This window comes from Sinocyclocheilus rhinocerous, unplaced genomic scaffold (assembly GCF_001515625.1).
Source record: "Sinocyclocheilus rhinocerous isolate Xijiao unplaced genomic scaffold, SAMN03320098_v1.1 scaffold1043, whole genome shotgun sequence".
Classification (NCBI taxonomy): Eukaryota; Metazoa; Chordata; class Actinopteri; order Cypriniformes; family Cyprinidae; genus Sinocyclocheilus; species Sinocyclocheilus rhinocerous.
In genome coordinates this window covers 1,076,903-1,092,516 of record NW_015642610.1, presented here as the reverse complement: position 1 = coordinate 1,092,516, position 15,614 = coordinate 1,076,903, and the positions used below count along the sequence as shown (strand labels likewise).

At 36.1% G+C, this 15,614-nt stretch overlaps 1 protein-coding gene across 4 annotated transcripts in view; it reads left to right on the top strand.

Moving 5' to 3' along the window:
• LOC107756292 (multiple C2 and transmembrane domain-containing protein 1-like) overlaps nt 1–15,614 on the top strand; it is a 157,704-nt gene that overhangs the window by 55,014 nt on the left and 87,076 nt on the right. For all 4 annotated transcript variants that reach the window (XM_016573321.1, XM_016573320.1, XM_016573322.1 and 1 more), the window contains exon 2: nt 13,306–13,423. In XM_016573321.1, the coding sequence (XP_016428807.1) occupies nt 13,306–13,423 (118 nt within the window). The remainder of the gene's footprint in view (nt 1–13,305; nt 13,424–15,614) is intronic.

Below are 15,614 nucleotides of genomic sequence, written 5' to 3'. Positions count from 1 at the left end.
CCGATAAAGTCATGTGAATTTAGATAAAAGAGTGTGACACCTGAAGAAAATTCAGCTGCTAAAATTTCTGCAACCCTGCAATTTAATTCACAGAAACTAGAAGTGCGAGGCCTTTGAATATTGTTGTGGACAATAGGGGACCTTGGAATCAAAAAGGTCGAGAACCAGTGTTTTATCTACTCAGATAATGCGTATGTGTTGTTCCGTTTTGGTGGATATATAAGCGCCAGAGGTTAAATGGTGGCTGAATACTCTTCTCAAGCATCCATGGCTAAGAGTTTGTTGACTAATGTTCAAATGAATTAACCATGTAGAATTAGTGGAGTAGTTGATGCTATTACTTTTCACAGTGTTGTCTTGGTGTCATTCAGTCTTATACAGACTCCAGTAAGTGCTTGTTACATTTTATTTTCTAAATGGATTGCTGTGCTGAAGATTGCTGCCCAAATTGCTTATTGATTAAAGTGAGTGAATAGCAGGTTGGGAAGTGGCATGTTCCCCAGAGATGGAGTTAACCGGCACTGCGTTGTCTGGGCTCACTTTGATTATAAACAAAATCATCTGGTCATTTAGATAAAGGATAGCTCACAATTAACTGGTTTTAATGTAATCTAGAAAATCCAATTACCCCCCCGTGTCTCTGAATCCTAATTGTTTGTACAGAATATTTGCCTTCGGTGAAGCTCCTTCAGTTTATGATGAATCATAGCTAGCTTGTCTTGGTCAAAAAGTTTAAAAATGTTTCCTCCATGTAAAGGACCACCTGGCTTGTGGCCCTGGACTAAAGACTTATTCTTCTACAAAGCTTTGTCAATCAAGCAATAGTAGAGGGAAAGTAATTTTATTATATCATAATTAATTTTTATTGTTCTATTTTGACAGACTACACAGAATCACAACATTGATAATGATAAGAATTGTTGCTTGAGCAGCAAATTGGCGATTTCTGAACAACCTTGACACTGAAGACTAGAGTAATGGCTGCTAAATATTCAGCTTTACCATCACAGGAATGAATGACATTTTAATATATATTAAAATAGAAATCAGTTATTTTAAATTGTAAAAATGTCTTGCAATATTAGTGCTTTTACTGTATTTTGTATCAAATAAATGCAGCCTTGGTTAGCATTTGTGTGTCAAATGGCTACTTTGCTTATAGTTGTGACATTCAGGTACTGTTTTGCACAGTTCCAGACTTTAGTTTGTGGAATCAAAAGAGTGCGTACAGATTGTTATTCTAATTACTAATGTAGATAATGGTATGTTTCCTGTAGTGATAAACTAAGCCAAAATTCTCACAGTCCTCTGAAGCACCAAAACATGCTGATTGCAACCAGACCTCCAACAAATGACCACAATGCTGTTAAGAGTGAGTTCAGAAGGGCATGTTGGCCTATTTTGACCATATTTCAGGCAGCTTTATCTTCAAATAAAATGCTGTTGTTTAGAACAGTTTGGAAAGGATGATGCATGTTATTTCCAAAATGTTTTTCTGCATCCGCCCAAACCATCCTTTCACCATGGAAATGTAAATCTGTTCAGTCACGTCTTCCACCTATTTATTATTTCCTGCAGTGTTTCGTGCTTTTCATTAGTATCATCTTATTTTCTAGGCACTGAGTGCATCATTGATTAGATGTCCTGAGCTTCTCCCTCTCAGGCTTCTTTATCATCATCAGTCATATATCTCACATGAATCAGCCTTCCTTATTAAAACACTTTCCCCCAGGAACTTAGTAAATGTGATTTTACTTAGTTCAGGGACTTAATGTTCTTCTTGGTTGTCAGTTTGTTGACCGGTTTCAGATTTACCTACCTTTAAATGTCACATACAAAGTGTATAGTAGCTTTACAATACACAAGGTGTCATATACTGAAGACACAAAGGTTATATATATATATATATATATATAGGTTAGAACGAGCTGTTTTAGGTAGGTGTGGCTGACTCTTAACTTTTATAAAGAATATCTCTTTGGATTTGAGACTTTAGTCTTCGCAACTTTACAGATCTTCTTTATGCACCAAGAGCTTGTAACACTCCAAAAAGAAAGGAAAAAAAAAAACATCATATGACCCCTTTAACATCATTTGCGTGAAATTTCTTTCGTCCACCACCATGCTGGGTGCCACTTTGATTATCCGCCCTGTAATTGTAGCACTTCCCTGTTGGCAAATAGAGAAGCGTTACATAAGCAGCATGATAAAGGGCCGTGTGGATTCGTTTATGCTGTACGGAGTATGTAAAACCCCACAGTGCCTTTGCTTCAGCCCAACCTGTCTCTGCTTGCATGGGTCTGACAGAAATAGCAGCTAATGGAACAAGCTCGCCGGCCCTGATGGGTTAAGGCTGAGTGGGCTGAGGGTGGATTAGAGCTTCCTGTAGCTCCGAATTCTGGGTAGGCGTTGGACTGGATCTGGCTCCAATGCTGCATGAAACATTCCCATATGTTCTTGATAATTACACAAAGACATCCTTGCAGAGTACTGGAGCTTTGACACAATTTCCTTTAGCATCTCCAGCCCGGTTTGTTGTGGCTGTTGATGTATTATACTGTATATACTGTATATGACATTGTTTTGCAGCATGTGCAGGCACACATATACATATTTAACGAGCACAAATATACTGATCAGCCACAACACTAAAATCACTGACAGGCGAAGTGAATAACATTGATTATATTGTTACAATGGCACCTGTCAAGGGGTGGGATATATTAGAAAGCAAGTGAACAGTCAGTTCTTGAATTTCATGTGTTGGAAGCAGGGAAAATGGGCAAGCCACACAAGTGGGTGTTACTGGTACGCAGTGGTTTGTACCTGCCAAAAGTGGTGCAAGGAAGGACAGCTGCTGAACCAGTTCCAGGGTCATGGGTGCCCAAGGCTCAGTGATGCACTTGATGAGCTAAGGCTTGCCCATCTGGTCCATTTACACAGAAGAGCTGCTGTAGCTCAAATTGCTGAAAAACTTAATGCTGGCTATGATAGAGTAGTGTCGGAACACACAGTTCATTGCAGTTTGCTGTGCACAGGGCTGTGTAGCTACAGACCAGTCAGCAACAGTACCTACAGCAATGGAATGGAGCAATGGAAGAAGGTTGCCTGGTCTGATGGTCGGGTGCTTGTGTGTCGTTTACCTGGGGAAGAAATGGCAGCAGGATGCACTATGTGAAGAAGGCAGGTCAGCAGAGGTAGTGTTTTGCTCTGGGCCAGAGGTCTCCAAACCTGCTCCTGGAGAGCTACCATCCCACAGAGTTCAGCTCCAGCCCCAATGAAACACACCTACACCAGCTAATCAAGGTCTTCAGGGTTACTTGATATTTACAGACAGGTGTGTTGGAGCAGGGTTGGAAGTGAAGTCTGCAGGAAGGTACTGTAGCTCTCCAGGAGCAGGGTTGGAGACCTCTGTCCCAGAGCATGTTACTTTCACACATACCACCTACGTACCCAAATGGCAGTGGTGTTCCCGGATGACAGTGGCCTCTTTCAGCAGGATTTCTGTTCAGGAGTGGTTGAGGAACATGAGTTCCAGGTGTTGCCTTGACCACCAAATTCCCTAGATCTCAGTCCAATTGAGCATATGTGGAATGTGCAGGACCAACAAATCCAGTCCTTGGAGGCTTAACCTTGCAACTTGCAATACTTAAAGGATCTGCTGTTAATGTCTTGGTACCCGACAAACACCACAGGACCTGTTCAGAAGGCTTGTGGAGTCCATGCCCCAATGCATCAGAACTGTTTTGGCGGCTGAACTGTATATAATTGAAATGCATTATAATCATAATATAATTACCACATGCATATCATAAGTTACATCCTCCTGCATGATTTTTTTTTTTTGGAAATGGTATTTTGACTCCAACTCTCAATTCTGATAAAATATTCTGAATTAAAAATCAAAGTAAAATAGCCAACAATTGATTTTTCAATGCCCCAAGTTGCTACATTGCTTGCAAACAGTAAACGTGACTAAGGCTTCACTATTTGGCTAATAGTTCAGAATGATTTATCTGTAGCACCAGATCTTATTTTTAAACTTTGTTGCATTTTATTTATTTATTTATTTTTATTGCAATGGTAATTCATTTAGAGTGGCTGTAATTTAACACCCCACTGCAGGTAAGCGATTGGACAGCTTCTCATTCATGAACTTAACTGCAGGCACAAAAAGTCAATGGGCTGTGAAGGAGTCTAGTCTAGCCCATGGGATGACTTGACATGGCTATATTTACAATATTTTTATTGAATACTCTTTAAATTGTTATTTTGCATCTCTCATCTTAAAGTGGCAAAAACAGGTCAGTAACCTTTTTAATGCCTAACTTTGTAATAAACTTCATTTTTACATGCCTTTTGTTTAGCTTGTCAATATTGTTGGTAATATTTAATATTTTCTAATTATACGTATGTAGGCCTAGTTGAATGAATTTAGAAAATTTGTTGACTTCCTTTTTGCTTTACCCCTAATAAAGCAAAGCAGCATAAATTTGATTTATACTTTATTAACTCCAGAATAAATAGTTTGGCGAGTAATTGGAGAACATTGATTAAAAGTGGATCAAATAATGAGATAATAGCAGGTCACAATACATCTCGTTGGCTCAGCTTCTGATGTTAAGTCTATGCCTTTGTATGCTATTGTAGATTTTGTTTATGAACTGGTTTTCAAAGCAAAAATTTTATGGTATTTATACATTTTGATGGTATATAGTGGTATGTAAATATTTATGGTTGAAAATATTGTTTTCATTCATTGTATGAATTCTTCTGTATTTACTAATTTGTTTGAGCTCCAGTTTGTCCTAAGAAAGTATTCTTGTACATTATTGTTTTAGCATTAAATAACACATTTCACTCTTTCAGCTAAACATGTAGCACTGGCTGTGTTGCAGTCTGTTATTGGTCTACTTACTACCGATAAAAGGATGTGATTTCAGAACCTGTGGCCGGATGAAAAGACATGCTGCTAAATGGATGGATCAATTAGTAGATGATCACAAACAAAGTGTGAATGCATTTGTGTGTGTGTGTGTGTGAATGTAGTTATCCTGCAAATGATAAAAGACATCTTTCGCTGTGCTGAAAAAGTATGAAACAAATACAGTGGCTTTCAATGTGATGGAGAGCGAAGCTTCAAAATGAAACCATAAACATGAATAATGTAGTTCATAAACCTAGGGTGCATTGGAAAAAATTATTGTTTCAGTGTTGTTTGGATTGATCTACAGTGGCTTTCTCAGCGAGCCTTTGCTTCTCTGATGCATTTTTTTACTATAGAAACCTTTCAATTGCTCAACCTCTAATTGCCCAATAAATTTACAATACTTTATGAGCATGTGTAACACTCTCTCATGTGGAAACATCACTCAGTCTAGCAAATATGATCAACAAATGCTCAAACAACATTGAAATGCCCCTCTTTTGCCATATTCAAAAGTATTTTACCTAAGGCTAAACTTTTAGGGTTAAAAGTAAAATTCGGCCATAATTTATTTTATTATTTTATTATTATTTTATATTGTTGTGTACTGGTTATCTATATTTTACATTTACATTTATTCATTTGGCAGACGCTTTTATCCAAAGCGACTTACAGTTGAGGAATACAACAAACAATGTATCATAAGATGGCAATAAACACGAGAAGTGCCCGTTACACAAGGTTTCAGTCATCGTTCAAAATAGTAAAAAGCTAGGACAGGAGGATAATAAGAAAAGAGAAAAAGTGAAGGCATAGAATTATTATTTTTTTGTGCAGTAATTTCCAACCCGTTATAATACGTTTTCAAAGGCTTTGAATCCTGAGGTGTGAATGACTGCCCTGGCATGTGACTTTTTTTTATTTTAAATCTTAAATCATTGTCAGTGGGCATATCAGAAAACCATACTTGCGTATTCATTAAGATTCTGATGAATGAATGACATTGTTGAGAGCTGCATCACTGACGGATAGGCTGAAATGATCAGTGACAGATAGGTCTCACCAGCTCTTAGAATCCATTAACCGAGGTGACACTGCATTGCATTGAGACTTTATCTATCTCTGCAAAGTGAAAAGAAGATTGCAAGGCATTCAAGGGAGCGCTTGGAGTCATTTTGGTACTTGGTACAATTATTTGGTCCCAGAACTTTCCCTGGAAAAAAAGGCAGGCTTTGAATGGAATCAGTGGTTTAGACTGTTGCTTTTTCCAGTTAACCTCTATCTTCCTGCTGAAAATGGTTTCATTTGTGGTTTCAAATAGATGTACATTCACACGCACTTTAAAAAAACAGTCGAAAAGGCTCCTTGTTGGAAACAGATTGGTTTAAATCCTGTTTATGGAGTTCATGTAATAACTCTGCATTGAAAATCCTTCACTTTCTAGGACTACTTTTTCTGTTTTCCATATGAATGTTTAATAATACCAGTCTTTTGACAGAAGAACTGCATGCATTATGTATACTAACGTTTGGTGATGTAATCCTGCTGAGGGAATCCTCTACAGTGAAAGCACTAGAGTAAAACACTAGATTATCACTCTTGACTGAACACTGAACTCTGATTTTCAGTTATTGTGCACCTCTATGATTTGCACAGTACATCAGCCAAAATTATACATGTACTAATTACATTTTAGTGATAATGAAATGCCTACACAAAATGGTCTGGAAAAAACGTGACTGGTTGCCACTCGTAATGAACAGTGAATATAATAGAAGAAAATGACCTTTTGTCATTTAGGTTGTACTATTCATTTAATACTAATGGCCGATAGGTGTAAACCGCATTTGATTTTAGGTCTTTGTAAGGATATAAAAAAGCCTAGGAAACTGCTCAGGCTAGGAAAGTGATGAATGGACTATTGATGGCCCTGTGACCTTCACTGTTTGTATGGAAAATAGCTACAGTTATAAAGGATCATGGGTCAGTTATACTAGGAATCCAGGCATTACTTGAAACCCATGCTTAATAGTGGGGCAAGTTTCCTCTAAGCGCAGTGTTTGGTGATATTAGTCAGGAAAGGTTCTCATATAAAGTACTGCATCTTCTTTTGCACTGTTTCTGGTGTTATTGTGGATTTCGATGTAGTAGGCCTGTTTCTTCTGTTCCAGTGTTTTTGGACACATACCATAATATTATATTATTGTTTGAAGTACTGTACCATGGAGCACTGTGTGAATAACATCAAATTTAAGATTTATGTATTTGATTTGCATAAAAAAATTCCATTCAATTGGATTACACCGTTTTAACGTAAACTAACGTAGACTACTTTTCAGTAATACGTAAAACAGGAACAGTTAAGATTTCTGTAATCAAAAAAAATCATGGCATAGTTTACTATTAACTATTTGCATCATCTAAAATAGTGAATCATATAATCAGCATAAATCTGTTCATTGTGAAAACAATTATTCAGTTAAAAAAGTATGAACATGGTTAAAATATGGCTAGCTAGAACAGGCAGTATTAAATTAGTTAAAACGTATGAGATTGAAACAAATTGGATTTTATTGATAAATGTATAAAACTAGTCATTGTGTATTTAACACACATTCAGTTTATTAGTGCTGTCTCAAACCTCTTACCTAGCTGTTTCTTACCTGTTTTACTATGTATGAGTGACAAATATGCATCACATGAAGTTTTTTTAGTTTGTTTATGTCAGGGGTGTCTGAACCTGTTCCTGGAGGGCCACTATCCTGCAGAGTTTTGCTCCAACCCTAATTAAACACACTTGAACCAGCTAATAAAGGTCTTCAAACTCACTAGAAACTTCTAGGCAAGTGTGTTGGAGCTGAATGCTTAAGGGCACTGGCCCTCCAGGAGCAGATTTGGACACCCCTGGTTAATGTTAATACAGTGTAATCCAAATGCATGGACATTTTATATGCATTTCTATGACATCCATTTTAAATTTAGGCCTTAATACTTTTTGAGTGATTATGGGAATGATTCAGTACTGTGGCATATATCAAAGTACCATTGTATTGGCATTTTATTTCTTTCTATCTTAAAACAGATCTATGAGTGTTTGCATTGTCATTGTTTTAGTGTATGGCAACTTTACATTACTGTAATGGCCCATGACACATTTGTTGTTATCCAAAGCTCTTAGTCAGATGGCAGCCTGTCACGCTATTAGAGATGTTGATTAGGCCTATATTTCAGCCACATTATCAATCCCGGTAGTCAAACAGAATTATGGAGACAGTCCAGTAATGTCCAGAGTTTGATATGTTTCACTTTTATTGAATCTTCCCTACACAGTGGAAAACGAAAGAGTATGTTGTTGGAGCTATGTTGTTGCTTTTATTCTTTTCTTTTTATAATTTTTTATGACATAATTGATTTTTTGTGTGAATAGTGTCTTAAGTAAAGGAACAGTTAACCCAAAAATTATTGGCTTTATTCAGTCACCTTCATGTGATTTTTGTTTTACTGTACAACAGTAAAGGATGTAGGATGTTCATGCTGCTCTTTTCCATACAATAAAAGAAAATGATGACCAGGGCCTGTTAAGTAAAATATCAAAAATGCCACATAAATGTGCCATGAAAGTAGCCCATATGACAAACACTTTATTAAAAGTCTTGTGAAGTCATTGGATAGCTTTGTGTGTTTTGTATATAATAAAATTTGCAATGTCATAATCTGTTACAGGACACACAAGAACCAGTACTGCTTTACTGATGTCTAACCTGGCGTGACACATCTTGATGCGCAATATTTGAATATGCAAATGTTAATCAGATTTGAGAGCTTTAGTGAATGAAAAGAGAAGATTGTCAGTGAAAAACCTCTTATTTTGAGGTCTGTTCACACAAAGTTATCATATGGCTTCAGAAAATTTGGAATATAGCACATCCAATTTGGAGCTTGACAGCTGTGGTCATCATTCATTTTCATGTGTGCTTTTCCTTTGGTGTTCCATAGAGGAAATAACATCATACAGGTTTGAGACAAAATGACCGTCAATAAATGACGACAGAATTTTAATTTCGGGTGAAGTATCCCATGTGTGTATTTCAGGTCTCTGTACACCTCCATTACCATAACCTACATGTGAACCTCTCCTGGCTAACCTTTAAAAAAAGACACCAATGCAAATGCAATTTATCTCTTGCCACCTGCAGTGCGTGGAAATAAACAAATCTGTCCTCCGTAGTCAAATAAGAGCACAACTATTATTTTATGCTGCTGCACCTATACACAATCCACCGTATGTGTCCAGATAGCGCTGTGATGAACTGCCGTACAATGGAAAATACCTCTGTGAAGAAGCACCCATCTATTCACATATTTCACATCAGTCATCAGTGTTATTAAACTTTTACCAGTTAACCATTGAAACGTGGTTGTGAGAGAACCATTACAATTACATTTTGTAAACTGAGTCTCCTATAAACAGCACAGATAGTCAGCTCAGGTATTCAGGGGTGATGACTCCACACGAAGCCAGAGCTTTCCCTATCCGATCTTTTTTTTCCCCCTTGTCTCAAGAAATATCTGCGTCGACACGAAACCGCCTATACGATACAAAATGTATGCGTATACAGCTAAACGCATCTCGGTGTGGACGGGGCCTAATCTCATTTTGGATGCATGGATAGCTACTCTTATATGGAGTTTGTCAAAAACTTTGAAATATCTAAGTGCTATTTGTTTTATTGTTGTATTATTCTTGAGGCCTTTTATTTTTATTCAAACAGGAGAGTAAAGAAATGACATTGACAAGCAGATTAGACAAATAAATAGTCATTAGTGTTGAGACAAAACATGAAAATTTTTTTATTTATTTATTTGCCCAACAAACAAACAGTATTTTATGATGACAACAACACCAATAATAATAATATTTATAATATAATAACATTTTTGTTTCCTGGTATGCAGAATAAATGCTTCTCATTTTTCTTATAATAATGTCTAAATTATAATATATAAAAATTAATTATTATGTCAAAATAATTGTCATATCCATTTAAAAAAAACTATTAAATGATAAATTGTTTCATTTATTTATTTGACCTGCAAATAGTTATTTTGGGGAAAAACATGACATCATCATCGTCTCTTAATAAGTTATTCTCTTAATAAGTTAGGCCTGAAGAATACCGTCAAAATAATTGCCATAGCCATTAAAACAGATACGTTTTTAATGCCATACAGCACTCCAAAAGAAATACTGATATCAGAATTGGAATCTATTAATTATAAATGTATTTTGATTACCACAGACAGTTATACATTCAGCTCTGAGTGTGTGCTTGTCAAAAACAGTGTCCTTTGTACTTTCCGTTTTTACCGTAATGACACTTCTGACCTCTCTCTTACCCGAGCCATCTGTCCAGTGAAATATTGTCCATATACCTGTGGAATGGAATATCCTATATCCTGGTATGTATAAGCTCTTTATGTAAGGCTGAAACTTCATCACAGTCATCACTTATTCATGAGAGACGCTTATTATGCAAAGCTCTGATCAGTTCCGCTAAATGCTTTCTGACCCTGGAGAGACATAAGCAAAAGGTAGGAGAAGGAGCTTTTGTTTACCTTAGTAAACATTTAGTACATTTTTATTTTGTAGCTGTTCTTGACAATTATTGACTAGTATTAATGACAATTATTGTGAGTAATGTGTTTTGTGTACATAACAAACAATAGATGCAAGAGGAATCAATTTACCGCCTCTCAAACTGCAACAATAGTCTAGCAATATAATTATCAGTAAATTATGATAAAGTATGGTTTCATAACCGCTGTAGAGTTTGTTCTGGCCTTGTTCAGACAGCATTGCCAACACACACCTACGTATAGATTTCATTGACAGTTTCAGTTGATTTTGGATTATTGTCATATACTCTAAAATCAGAAAAAGAAGCTTATTAGCTCATGCAAATGGACACAGCTGTGTCACCTGATGTTTGCATTTAGGAATGAGCGTTATGTTCATATATTTCAGGTCAGAATCTACTGCGGGGTGATAAGTAGGTGTATAAAAGTAGCAGCACTTTTGAACGTTATGGCAGAAGGTTGTTTGAGGCGGCTCATTCAGAGAGATGCAGTCCAGAGGTGTGACTTAAAAGGACATCTGTATCATCCAAAGGTTAGACTGGAATCATGAGTGCATCTATTAAATGATGTTCTCAGCAGAAACCCACAGGTGTGTCAGCTAATAATGAAGACTGACCTTAGGAATTAATGGGCCAAATGTTATGATAAATAATAAGCTGAAATGTACGTATATGCCAATGTCTACATTAAACTGCCAAACACATCTACTAAAGGACTAAATAATCAGTGATTCAAATTTTTTTTTTAAACCTATAGAAACACATTTCTGCTTTTGTACTGTAAATTACATAAAGAAATGTTATGATGTAAAATGAATAAAGCATATTTTCTGGATTATTTGGAGACATAATAAAGAGGGATTTCACATAATACTGTATTTAATATTTGGGTGTGTGATTTTAAAGATAAAAAAGAGATTACACAATAGAAACACGTAGATTTAATTCTCAGAAGGAGATCAGTCTGTTTTGAAAAATTCATTTTTTTGCACTATACTGTGAATCATAAAATTGTAAGTCCACATTTTCATGTGCAAATTCAGTCATGTCCATTTGCAGTGGATAATAAATGAATCAATTAATGTATCCAACTGTGTTCTGCTTTATAACATTACATAAATAATTTAAAAGTAGTGTTGAGCTCTGTCATTGTTTAATGATTAATAATAGATAATGACTTCCTTGATGACTTGAAACTTCCTTATGTGAATCTTTTAATGATGCCCCCATTTGTCTCATATCCCTAATGCTCCTGAAGCCAACTATGGCTAGACGCTAGAAATCTGTCATAATGAGCAAATTGAAACTGAAATGAAATTTTCAAACACAACAATAACAGGGACCTGAGGGCACAATTACTTTCCAAACTTCTTTGTCATTCTTTAAGACTGAATAATAAACAGTGTTTGTTGAGTGACAGTGTCAGGGTGCTGTTTTATTCAAGATGAACTCCTCCTTATGAAGCGGAAAAAAAAAGGGAAATAAATTCCTGTTGGCAGCGAGTAGATGAATGTTTTTGTTTCTGCACTGATTCGAGTGCAATATGTAGTAGGACTGGGTGAATTAGACATACTTTGTGTCTCTCCTTTTCATTTTGCTTTGTCTCCTCTTCCTCATTTACCCTTATGTTATGATAAGTTTGAACAGTTTTGAGTAGTTAACCCTTTTTCTGCTTATTGGCTAATTTACCACGTTACCAGGATTCTATTCTATTCTATTCCAACAGTCATATTGTGAATGCGTGTGTGTGTGTATTTGTGTTTAGAAGCACAAGTGTGTGTGGGTGTACATGCTTTAAGAATTACTGCCAAGTCACCACAAACTGTCCCCGAAGTCCCATGAGGGTATAAAGCAGTAGTAATTTACTACTGTGCACTAATATCTCATTGAGTCATGTAAACATTATTAGCATACACCCCACAGTACACTACACTGCTTATTTCTTATTACAAGAAACTGGTGACAGTGCTTTAATGGACGTTTTCAGAGTTCTTTGTTCTTTTAATATAAAGGTGCAGATTTCATATGCCTGTGATAGTGCAGGGTATGTACTATAGTGAAGACGGATAGAGGCAGACTGTCTCAGTGGTAAATACTGGAAACCGAGGAGCTTTAGATAATAAGTTCTTGCTGAGTAAAAAACTAGCTCCATGTTTAATAAGGAAAAAAAACTGTGCAAATCAAACAGCTGCTAATGGTTAGCCCTGCAGTCTTCAGGAAATTAGCATTCTATCTTCTGTTGCAGTGTAATCTGGTTTTAATGTTGCTCTTTGATACTTTGTCAAGGTCTGATGACCTGCTCAGAGGCAGGATAACTGTTAAATAGTCTCCTTACAACAACATTAGCAGAGAATTAACATTTCCAGACCTTTCACAGAACTATAGCCTGAAGTTTCTCAGAAGGGAAGGCAAGCAAAGACGGTGGCTCTTTTGAACATCTCAAGGTTGTGAAGTCTGGATTTGAGATTGTAGAGGCAGAGTGATTATGTAACTGTGAAGGCAGAGGGAAATGCAAACGTCCTTTTTTCTCTCTGCTGCCGTATCAGTAGAGCTATTACTATTCTATTGAGCTGCGCTATATTGGTGGGAGGAGCTGATGTACCAACAACACTTCATGTTTTAAGTCGTCATAACATTAAGCAATAAACTGGATATAGATTCCCTGAAGTATGTGCTTGAAATCTTAGTGCAGTGTGTATGTAGGCCTGTCTGACCACCTCACTGTTTCCTCTCCTCCTGTAGGGTATCAATATTGTGGAGCCAAGTAATGAAGAACTTCCTCTCCCGTCAAAGCCAGGAATGTATCAGCTGGACATTGTGTTGAAGAAGGGCAATAATCTGGCCATCAGGGACAGGGGAGGTATGTGCCCTCTTCGCCACATATAACTGTTTTTCCCCCTGTGTAACTTGCATTTTCCAGATTGCTGAGGTTCTGGTGAGCTCCTTTTGTATTGCAGCATTTTGCCACCCAAAATTCACTCTCAAAAATGTGCCCTGTAGGTAATATTTAAATGAACTTATTTTATTCAAAGTAGTTACTAAATCATTTGTAGGTTCACCAAAAGTCAAAAAAAAAAAAAAAAAAGAAAAGAAAAGAAAGAAATATGATTTTTATATTTTACTTTTTTTTTATTTATATAAAATAATGTATTTTTAAATATTGAATGAATATCTCCACAAATATGACAAATTAAAAAAAAAAAAAATCAGTGTTTGGTATTTAATTTGTTTTCATTTTTCCCATATTTTTTATATTAAAATTATTTTTTAATAAGAATTTGACAATTTAATTTGCTCTGGATTTTTCCTGTGAAAGGAATCATTTTAACAATTAATAGATAGATAGATAGATAGATAGATAGATAGAATTATAATACCATTTTAATTCTTTATAAGTACCACATAGAGACATTTGTAAAATATATTTTATGTAATGATGTAAATAAATTTGACACACTTTTGGATCTAAATTAGCCTAATGACTCATACTTTAGGAAACGGAATGGACAAAAAAAAGCATATTAAAATCAATGTGATATTCATCATGTTACTTAAAGGCATAGTTCACCCCAAAATGAAAATTGTCATTATTTACTTGTCCTCATGTCATTTAAAACCTGTATGACTTACTTTCTTCTGTGGAATATAAAATATGTTTTGAAGAATATTGGGACAGGATTGAAACAACATGAAGGTGAGTATATGATGACAGAATACCATTTGAATTTCACACCTCAAGCAAAATCATAGTCAATATTCATTGTTTAAATCATAGTTTGAATCTCTAGCGCCCTCTTTTTGTTCTGCTAACATGAAATGTCTTCTAAATCTGAGAGATAAAGTTTGCAGAGTGAACAAACAGAAATATTCAAGGCTAAATAGATCTTCTGCTCTGGTCACTTTGACTCATGTGTATCTCAGCAGACAGCAACAGAGCCTTGAGCTCACCAGAGGATGACTCTACATTCCTGCCCAGTACTCCAGACCTGCTCTGGTGTCATGTGAGAGGACGGGCATTAGTGCTTTTGAATGGCAGAGGGACAGGCTGGAGCAGTAATGGTCTCATTAGGGGCTGATGGATGGACTCTCTCTCTTTTTGACTCACCCAAATAGAGACACATACTAAAATAATGAGCAAAGACCAGCAGCTCACCTGCCCTCGAGACTCGAGGTTCTGCTCTGTGTGAGTCATACAGTCAGTCATACGCTCCCTTGAGAGAAATCCTGAGTAATCTCACGCTTTCCTCCAACAATAATGTAATGCACAGCTGAGATTAAAATGATTCCTCCATGTATTGTTTGAAATTTGAATAGCTAAAATTATACTTGGCATACATTTGGCAAGTTTTGCTTTCAAACGCAAACATTTCTCTGTTTTATCTGACTTGAATAAATTAGCATTCCAATGTTTATCATCATCTCTATGATTAACTCAATTAATCTAGACACGGACGTGAAATTAGCATGTTTATTGAGCACCGAACCGGCACTCTCTACAAGTCGGTGAGCACTGCTGCTTCCCATTTCCACTGTGTCTATCCAGTCTTATTAAACAGGATGTGCTTTATTAAAGGATTTCCACATGCTCTATGGTTTTTGCAGCTTTTCTGCTCAAGCATAGGCCACAGAAATGCATGCTGGACTAGATTTAGGTCTTCCCTGTTTATAACAATAATCATCATAATACATTTTATTCTTTCCTTATACCCGACATCCTGCGTGGTTAATTTACACAGATAATATAGCTATTGTTACAATGTGACCCTGACAGATCATAGTAATGCTAATGCTGCTAAAGTTATTGTTGATTATATATAAGCCACAGCTCACCAGTTGTTCAAAAAGACTTTCACATATCTAACAAATGAGTTAGATAACAAATGCGATCTTATTGTAAAGTGTTACTAAGGAAATATTTAAAGGGGTCATATGATGCGATTAAAATTTTTCCTTTCTCTTTGAAGTGTTACAAGCTCTTGGTGCATAAAGAAGATCTGTAAAGCTGCAAAGACTAAAGTCTCAAATCCAAAGAGACATTCTTTATAAAAGTT